This window comes from Ricinus communis, chromosome 6, assembly GCF_019578655.1.
Source record: "Ricinus communis isolate WT05 ecotype wild-type chromosome 6, ASM1957865v1, whole genome shotgun sequence".
Classification (NCBI taxonomy): domain Eukaryota; kingdom Viridiplantae; phylum Streptophyta; class Magnoliopsida; order Malpighiales; family Euphorbiaceae; genus Ricinus; species Ricinus communis.
In genome coordinates, this window is record NC_063261.1 from 5,343,465 (window position 1) to 5,353,481 (window position 10,017).

The following is a 10,017-nucleotide window of genomic DNA, read 5'->3' on the forward strand; positions in this document are numbered from 1 at the left end:
ATGATTCCTGCTAGAGACAATATGAACAACTTGACAATTTGGGTGCTACTTAGCTGAGTAGTTCTTATGATGGTGACATACTGCTTTAAATGAATTTTGGAATCATCAATCCCATTGAATTTATTCATCTCGAGCATCCTGAACTTCACAGGCAGTTTGTCTTGGCTTGTCAATACTAATTCTTCGAAATCATAGGTTGGGTCCAACCTTTTGATTTCTAATATGCCCTGCATCTTGTCAAGCCTAGCGCTCAAACCATTCATCGCTTCATTAATGGTAAGGGCGGTCTCCCTTTTAGCTTGGTCTAGCACAAACTCATCAAAGTCTAAAGATTTTAGGGCATTCTTCTCCTAGCAGGATCTTCAGCATTGGCATTGGCAGTGGCTGCGGTAACGCTAGCAGTTTCAGCAAAAATTACAATCGGATTAACAACCACATGAGGGTTAGCTACCAGATTTGCAGTCATCCCAGCCAAAAGTTGTTGGAGCTCCTCCTGGATCATTCCCCTCAAATCATCCATGACAACATTCTTGAGGATCTCAATATCCTACTCATTAGCTCTTTTGTTGGGCATCTCATATGTAGCTTCAGTCTCGCTAGTGGAAGGTTGATATTTTGGCTTTTTGAAAAGCTCTAACATGGTACAGATTTTTGGTGAGATGTGTATTCTCTCCAACCTTTCACTGTCTTACCTCTTCCAACCTAAATGAGTGTCTATATGGCTAAAGAGCAAAGGGTTAGTATGATGCATGCGATGCATGATATACGTGATATGCACAAAGACAAAGAAAAGGGTTAGCATACACGATGTTATTATACAAAGCATTCCTTGCAACCTTGTTTCTCCTGCACACGGTTTATGGTGAATCTTTCTTCCCTAGAATTTTCGGTCTAGGTTTCTATCAATGAGGGATAGTAGATCCGACGGGCATGCCATAAGCTCTAAAAGTATATTTAAAATAAATAAAGCATTATTTTTCAATATAAGCATAAAGCTTGCATATTTTGGGCCTGGGGCCCAATTTCACATATTCTTGGGCCAAGGCTTTCTAATATGTGGGATTAAGTACTTATAAAGAGAAACATCTTAGATAGCAAGTAATAGGGTTCCTAAAGAAAATTGATATTGTCATTTACCATGAGCTGAGTCTTAGGTAAGGATAAAAAGGCTCTTAAAGATAAAAACATGTTCTTTTTTGGCTCGTCTCCCCACTCAAGGGTCCACGCGATAAAGAAAATTCACTCATTACTTATGAGTGATGATTAGCTAGTGTCGTAATTCCAAGGTTCGATGGAACCAAAGAACCACTAACCGATGCTATTAAGGCTATTGTGACAAAAAAAATGTAACCATGCGAAATGATGCAAGAATCACTAGTTAAATAATAAAATTAAAGATAAAACATATACTGGAATCAACTTCTCTTATCCGTAGTGGAGTCGCCACTGTGGGCAATGGTTACAGCATGCAACCAAGTGTCTCTAGCGACTACAACACTATAAGGCTTTTCAACCTAATCGGAAACACGCTAACTAGTCACAAAGACTAGTGCAGAGATGGAGTCGCCACCCGGATAATTCTCCGGGACAATTTTACTAATTTAAGTGGCATTTTAGATTCCATAATGAAGCTTCACCACATCTAGAGATGGATCTAGAAGCCAACTTCCTTATTTGTGTATCTTAGTCTTTAATTTTATTGTTTAACAAGTTATTCCCTATAAATGCGACATTTTATATTTACAAGTATTCATTACAACATATGCAGTCCTCTTAAATCTAGCCCATTTTATTAAGCCCAACCCAGATTTAATTTGTTAGTCTATTTTACTAATTAATTATGTATAAGGCTTTACCTAGTCTAGCCCAATTATAAATTATGCTTTGATTCTAACCTTTAAGCCTAAATGGACTACATTTTATGCTGAGGCATAATTAAGTGATCTTAAATCTAATTTGGTGCAATTAATTCATTTAAAGCACGATAACACCCACTAGGTCTGTATTAATTTTAAATTTAGCCCAATTACCATATGATTAACCTAATGGACTATAATTTTCATGTTAGGTCCAATCTTTGATCTAGAGTTTATGTGTCCAGTTCTTAGTTAGGCAATCACATTATAGCTATTTGGCATATATTAAGCATAAAATAAAAATAAAGGTGCATAAAATTAAATCTAGCAATTACAACCCTTCCTACAACTTAAAGATGAAAGAAAATGCCTAATAACTAAGAAAATTACATAAAATCACTAAAATACATTAAAAATATCAAATCATGGGCCAAAAGTATGCATAGCTTATTGGCTTAGGGCATAGAGCCGATTGGCTCAATGCAGAGCCGAATCGGTTCTGTATTGAGCCGATTGGCTCTAGGTTTCAAAAGGTCTGCCTGCGATTTTTCCTTTGATTTCTCACACCTAGGAGCCAATTTCACATGCACAGAAGACAGAGAATGAAACAAAACGTGTAAAATAAAATAAAAAAATGTAAAAACATGAAACTTAATCAAGAAAACCTAAAAACATGCAAACCCTAAAAATCAAAACTAATATTAGGTGAATATGATATTTTAAGACAGATTCCAAATTTTAATCATATAACCCTAAAAATCTAATTCAATTGTATAGAAATAAAAATTAATTATGTTTACCTACTCATTTAACTAATCAGATTCAAAATCCAATAAAACATATTATCAGGTTCAAAACCTTACATGTTTACATTATCATATTCAATATCCATCAAGTTAAAACATGTTAATTCACAAGAAAAACCTATTCTGATCACATAAAACATATAAAATAATAACAAAACATCCTAAACATGTTTCTAGAATTATAAAACAAAAGAACCGGTTTGAAGGGAAAGTGATGTTAATGATGTGGATGTAAAGGGAACCTTCAAGTTATCACTATAAATTGGTGTTCTGCAAGTCTCAAGAGACAATGAAGCAGCTGAATTGAAGGTCGGCTAAGAATCCAGTTCTTCTTAAGATCTAAAAAAAAAACTATTGTTGTCCTAAAAAAAATTTCTAATATAGGGTTCTTTGTTAGTGACTTACTAAAAGAAAATTCTCTATGTTTTGAACATAGGGTTTTCTCTCTAACTCAAGATCTCTCTTAAAGAAATGTCTCCTCCCACTTCCCAAAACCTAGGCTATATAGAACTAAGGTTTAAAAACCCTAAAAGAGTATAACTATAAGCTTCAATCATTTTTTTATTTTAAAATAAAAATATTTTCTTTCTCTTTTATTATTCAATAATATCTTAAAAAGATCTTTTAAGAATCTTAATAATTATCACAAAAACTTTCTAAAAACTTATTTTTGTATTTTTTTGGCATTTTAAAATCAAAATACGCGTGAAACAACATTAAATTTTGAAAAATAGCCAATTGGCACTGTATAGAGCCGATGGCTCTGTGTAGAGCCAATCTGGCTATATGCGGAGCCGATTGGCTTTATGTGCAAAAAATTTAAAAAAATTTGATAATTTGATCCCTGAACTTGCGAAAACTATCATTTTACCCCTCAAAGTGAATTTTGTTGATAATTGAGTCCATATTGATTCTAGAAAAGTAATTTTGATTCAGTTATTCTTAATCCAAACTTGGATTTGCCCGTCCTCAATCTCCCTAAACTCGAGAAAGGCAGTAACTTTCATTATAAGATTTTTTGTAATTCTCTCAATATTTGGATCCGAAAAATAGATGCTTTCACTCCCTCAAGATTTAGATTATCTTCAAGATAGAAAAATGATTGATCCTCACTCTTCACTTACCAAAAGCCTTCTTGATTTTGAGAAAATAACAAAAGCTAAACCTAGTGTTTAATAAAGAACAATAAAGAGAATTGTAGAGACAAAAATAATGGATAGATATAGTAGAGAGTGGATAAGAGAGACCTCTCATCTCCTTTCGATCTAGATTTATAGAGATATATATAAAAAGGAGTCGTCCACCAAAATAAGTCTTCCTAAAGATAAGTATACCAATATAAATCTATTTAATAGATAAAACTATAGATATCCTTATCTCCATCAAATATTATCCCATTATAAATCTAATATAAATCTTAATAATTATACAAAATAACTAAACTGCCTCTAGGTCATGTAAATTTCGGCTAGGCCTTGCAAATAGCCAGTCCGCATGTCTTAATCTTGGGTCTTGTGAGTAACACGTCTTATTAGACCCATTTGTAAGTATTTTTCTCCATATTTTTCCTCTTGGACTAATATTATATGAAAATAGATAATAAAATTAAAGTAAGGTATAAATACTAATTTTCATAATATTATATATATAAAATATATCATTAAAGCTCTAAAATTAACTAAATAATTATATATAATTTGGACCTATTACCGATGCTTTAAATCTTATTTATCTTCATGGCAATTACTCTCATTATTTATTGATTAATGGTAAAAAAAAAATATATTGAATCTTTTTTATTTGTTGTTGATTTTACTTTTAGATTGTTGGATTTTAGTAACTTCATAAGAGATGTAGTGATTTTCCCTTTTAGTTTTGAAAAATATAGAGAAATAAATAATTTCAACTAAAAATTTAAGCACGCATCTAAAGTGTTTGATGAATTTTCTAAATAATTTTTAAAATATAAAATAATATTATCATATAATAATATTTTATTAATTTTTAATAATAATGGGCGTAATTATATATAAACTTTAATTAAATCAATTAATTAAAATTAATATTATATCCATTGTTATTAAAAAATTAATTTTTGAGATTTAAATATATTTTAACCAAATTTATTCTAATTACTATATATCTAATAAATATTTTTACTTATATTTATAAAAGCCATTTGTAGGATGATTTTTTAGAATTTTTTAAACAAAATTGATATATATATAAAATTATATTTTTAATAAATTCAGCATAAGATATAAATTCAATTTGTAATTTGATATTAATTATTCATAACATGTTTTCAAAATCTAACTTTTATTTTTTATATGAAATATATTTCTTTTACATTTTAACAGAAAATATATATCATTTTTTTAGATTTCGATATTTATCTTTTATCTTAAAATTTGATATTTAAAAATTATCAGTGTCAATTATAAATTTTGACACAAAATCTATTAAAATTACATAAAAAATCTAATAAGACAAAAAGTTTAATAGTTCATAAATATTTAAAGCAGATCTTGTCATTTTTTTATTGAATCTAATAATCGATTTACTTTTAAAATCATTTCTGAAACAAATAGGGCGTTGATCGATTTTATATTTACATGTTTTTAAGGAGATCTATCGAATAATTTTAGATAGATTTACAAGCCGTTTGCACGAAGGATATAAATCTAAATGTAAAAGCCTCAAAAAGTATTTTCATAAATTTTCTTAAAGAAAAGTATAAACAATTTCCCTTTTTTGGTGCAGTTGTCTAAATTTCCCTAAATAATTTATTCTTTGGTTACATGCGGCCGTGAGCCCATTTTAAAGAAACGATATTTGCTCAACGCTTCAATTCTCCTGTCGAATCAAGTACTGGACCACTTAAAACCAAAAAGAAATCTCTATTAATCAGTTCTAGTGAAGGGCCTTTTCCGGCACAATTCTGCTCTCCAGCGGCTTTTCTTGAAGTACGTTATGCATCCTTTCATTCCTTTTCTTTTATTTTAATTTCAATTTCTTTAGAATTCATATGCTCATTTGATTCTTCTATCAGTTTAACCGACACGAGGTTGAGTTGATGATTTGGTTTCTTTTATCTGTTTATTTTACAGTATACCTTTTTTTTTTTTTCTGTTATTTATTTAGAGTAAGAGACAGAAAACTATATAGAATAGCATTTCAATTTCTTCATCTGATTTGATCGTATTCCTTTAGAAGTAGCACAGTTGATGTTCACTTTGGAGGCTGAATTTTATCCAGATAGCAGGTGCCCAGCTTTGCCAACTAGTTGAAACTGAATTGTAATGCACATCAGAATTTTTGATGAAAAATTTTGTTCTTACGAGAGGTAGTCGAGTAATATTTCCTTGCATAGCATTCTTGCAGAAGTCAAACTCCTTATCGAATTAGGCAGTGGACTGAAATCACATATAATGAAAATTTTTAAATTTGGCCGAAACTGGAAAAAAGTATTATTTGTGAGCATATGAATTTAAAATGGCAAATTGGGAATTTTATGTTTGAGATTGACTTTAGAATAGATATTCTGACATATACTTGCTTAGTGTTTTTTCTTTTTTAATTTATTTATATAAATTGGGCTTTTGTCATTTCAGGCTTTTGCTGTTTGGCTATAGATTTTTCTGTCCGTAAGTGGAGATGAGGAAAGGGCAGGCACCGTATACTGATACTAATGTGAATCCATATATTGCGGTGCAGATGCAACATGTGACTGCACAAAGAGCACATCATAATGTTGACACGAATAATTTTCTCGGACATCCAGATTCGTATGGTGTTGAGGCAGAACATCGGTACAAATCTTCCAAAGTAGAGGGGCGATGGCAATGGAACAGAGATGTGCAAAATGTAGTGAGTCAAATGCCCTCCCATATGTTCAATGAAGGCAAGCAGTGTTCTGGACTCATCTTGTAAACTTATCTTCATATATTTAGATGGTTTTCCAGAGTTCAGAAAAAGAATAAGAGAAGAATAAAAGAAATTCAAGAAGGGGAGAAAGGAACCAACTCTAGGATTTTAATATCTTACTATGTTATGAACATGTTTACATTAGCTTTTAATGTGTAAATAAACTTGCTATCTCTTGTTTCTAAGACCCAGCAGTAATATTATCTGGTACATATAATTGACCATTTTCTTTTCTCTAACAAGATTTAAATCTTGCTTTTGAATGTTCTCTTAATGCAAAAGCAGATTAAGTGTTACAATGCATAAAAATCTCTGTGAACTACGTATGGGTAGTATCTACTAGTATGCAGCATTCAAGGCGAATGAAATAAATCTAATGAAATGCTTGTCTCTGAGCATTAAATGGAGAAAATATACTTTGACAATTATGCTGTATTGGTTCAATTATAGGGTCTTCTTCTTCCTCTTCTTCCTTTGTTCTTAAACAAAAATTTAGAGAATGCTAATCATGAGTTTAGAAGAGTAGTAAGAAGCTTTTTCTGAAGCATGTGTAAACAAGGACAAAAGAGTCCATCTGATAATCTCAGGAATTCAAGAACAAATAATTGAAAAAGATGGTGGATTGATATACTACTTTGTCCGTCCTTATAGATAGTGAATTGACGTGCTTCCTATATAATTAGAATGAGATAGAGGAAAAAAGTGCTTATGTAGCAGTCAACCATCAACATCTATACTGGGGGATTCAAAGTGTTTTCTTATACTAAATTTTGAATATAAAGGAGATAATTTATTATTCTGAATTTTGGAGGAGATAATTGTATTAATGAGTTTAGCATTGAGATGCATCACTAGAAATATAAGAAAATTTGTAGGAAAATGAATGCTCGCTGAAGTACAACACGTTTCATTGGAAATGAGAGAAAACCCTTCACTGTGTTCTTACTTATAAATGGTTAATACAAAAGGAGCTTAATTGCACCTCATCTCAAGTAGTTCATGTTATTTGCCTCTTGGGTTCCAAACGGAGATGCAAATTTTCATGATACAGAATTTCAATTTAGCATTGTTTATGATTTTTCAACAAGATGGATTACGAAAGTGTTGAACCATGTATTTAGGCAAATGATGGGGAATGAGTTTATCTATATTGGTTGCTTGTTTTGTTTTGTTAGCATGTTGTAATGCCAATGCATGAGAATGGCATGCAATACCGGCCTCTCCTATAAGATCTATTTTGATTTCTTATTCGTATGATATTGTCTACATGCTCTCTAAGATGATATTTTTCACTTGAGGTCAGAATGACCATTGTTGTAATGGGAAATGAGTCGATCTATATTGGTTGCTTGTTTTGTTTTGTTTTGTTAGCATATTTTAATGCCAATGCAGAAGCCCCAAAATGCATGAGAAAGGCATGCAACACAGGCCCTCCTATAAGATCTATTTTGATGTCTTAATTCATATGATCTTGTCTACATGCTGCCTAAGATGATGCTATTTTCTACTTGAGGTCAGAATGACCACTGTTCTGGATTTTTTTATTTGCTGAGTGTTTTGTTGGTGAGCTTAAAAGTAACACTAGAATTTCTATTCTGTTTACGATTGTTGCAATTTTTAATAGAATGTGGAATTATAAATGGCTGCAGATGAATAAAATTGTTCCTTTTACTAAATGAGGGAATTATCTCACTAAGATTTGCATATCTGATAAATTAAGATTGCATAAAGAATTATGTAGAATATATCTTCCTTCTCCTCTTTTTCTCTCTTTTTTCCCCTTGGGAGCCCTTTATCTATTTTTAGTATGCTTCTAATTCAAATGTTGGAAATTAATATGCTGTTGTTCTCTAATGTCTATGGCGATTCTTGAATGATGATACATGTTCTTGTCAAATTTTTTGAGAAGGTTAAAAGGCTCTCAGAATTCATGTGTAATCTTTTTACCCTCTGTTCATCATATTTTACTTAAGATTTAAGCCTTATATTACATGTGAAAACTGACTGTCGGAGGCTTGTCTATGGTGGTGGCTTGGCAAGGACACATTACTCTAGATTTCTGTAAAAATGAATCATTGCTAGAAGCATTATTTTCATTTTTCTGTCTTGATGCAGATCAAGAGAACAATGGAACAAGATCTTATTACCAGGGTCATACACCTGAACCCAAACTAGTATCAGAACATCAAGCCAATAAGCATCATGAACAAGATATGGACATTGGCTATGAGGACAACTCACTACCACTCACTTTTGAAGTCCTTGAACAGAGGTTCCTCGATGAAGTAACCAAATTAACAACGGAGCAGAGTGATGCAGAAGATGCAGAGAATGCTAGGCATAGGGAGGTTAGTGCACTACAAAGATTTTCCAAATACTTAATTCCTTTAATTCTGTTTTCTCTTACATACCTCATGTTGTTCCATGATGATGTGAGCTGGATGTTCTTAATTAAGTTAGGGTTATTAAGTGTTTTGGTAATGGATGGACCACAGAGACCAAGACTGCAGTTTAGGTTCCTAGTCGTTACGTCAGGATGACTCTCAGTTAGGATTCTTCGGCACTCATATCGCAGATTTTTCTGAAATTCTTTGTATTAATAGACTTATATAACTAAGTGTGATATAGGAAAGGTAGGAGATTAGAGAATAGTACCTGTGAACAGTACCCATGAACAGTTCTGACACTGGTGAACCATATGATGATTAGTAACACTAGAAAGACTTATTTATTGTTTATTATAAACAATAAACCTGCAATTTTTCTTTTTCTTGATGAATGAAAGACTTTGTCTTTTTTCTTTTCCTCCCTATTTTGCTGTCTCATACAATGAAATTCCTGATTTAACATGCAAAATGTTGTTTTGCTGCTTCAGAAAATAAGTGAAATCAATACTAGATACCAGGAGAAACTGTCGGCACTTCGTGCCCAACAAGCCAATCGAAGAGAAGAATTTCTTTGCAGGGAATCAAATACCCGATTGAGTCAGTACCATCAAGCTGGAATGCACTACACAGGCACAACTTTGCATGATATTCGAGGTTATAGTGGTGAACCTGCTTCTGGCGCTACTGAAGAAGTTCATCGAGCTTCAGCAACTAATCAGTTTGACTCCTATAGAGACCAACCTCTGTTTTTTGTGGGTGCGAGGAATCCAGCAAATGAAGGAAGGATTCCGTACTCTGAGGGACGTGTTTACAACAATGCAGGAGCTCGATATTACTAGCAATGTTAGTTGAAACTCATCACTAGGTAGATCACCTCTCCAACTGAATATTTTACTAGTTCTGAGCCATTTCTGATGTTATTCCTTTACGGTGTGTTGTTTAGCATTGTGAGATCCTTGATCCCTCAATCCGTAATGCCCTGCCACTACTGCTTGCTATAGCTGTATATAATGCCTATCAATATTACTTTAGTTGTCCAAA

General features: G+C 32.2%; 1 protein-coding gene across 5 annotated transcripts; it reads left to right on the top strand.

The window, feature by feature from the left end:
- Window positions 1–5,272: 5,272 nt before the first annotated feature.
- LOC8285979 lies at window positions 5,273–10,017 on the top strand. Of its 5 annotated transcripts, XM_048376124.1 has the most exons (5): window positions 5,274–5,628; window positions 5,876–5,927; window positions 6,277–6,566; window positions 8,705–8,937; window positions 9,465–10,017. In XM_048376124.1, exons 3-5 carry the CDS (start codon window positions 6,320–6,322, stop codon window positions 9,813–9,815), a joined length of 831 nt encoding a protein of 276 aa, XP_048232081.1. In that variant the 5' UTR covers window positions 5,274–5,628; window positions 5,876–5,927; window positions 6,277–6,319; the 3' UTR covers window positions 9,816–10,017. The 5 variants fall into 5 exon arrangements, with proteins under 5 accessions (XP_048232083.1, XP_048232081.1, XP_048232080.1 ...); XM_048376126.1 differs by lacking the exon at window positions 5,876–5,927 and having other exon boundaries at window positions 5,273–5,628; window positions 6,380–6,566; XM_048376123.1 differs by lacking the exon at window positions 5,876–5,927 and having other exon boundaries at window positions 5,276–5,628.

Excerpts from the sequence above, each read along its gene's own strand:
- LOC8285979 (XM_048376124.1), top strand. The coding sequence starts at position 6,320 with ATGAGGAAAGGGCAGGCACCGTATACTGATACTAATGTGAATCCATAT. Across the intron at positions 6,567-8,704 it reads CTCCCATATGTTCAATGAAG|ATCAAGAGAACAATGGAACA; the intron begins GCAAGCAGTGTT and ends GTCTTGATGCAG. Across the intron at positions 8,938-9,464 it reads AGAATGCTAGGCATAGGGAG|AAAATAAGTGAAATCAATAC; the intron begins GTTAGTGCACTA and ends TTGCTGCTTCAG.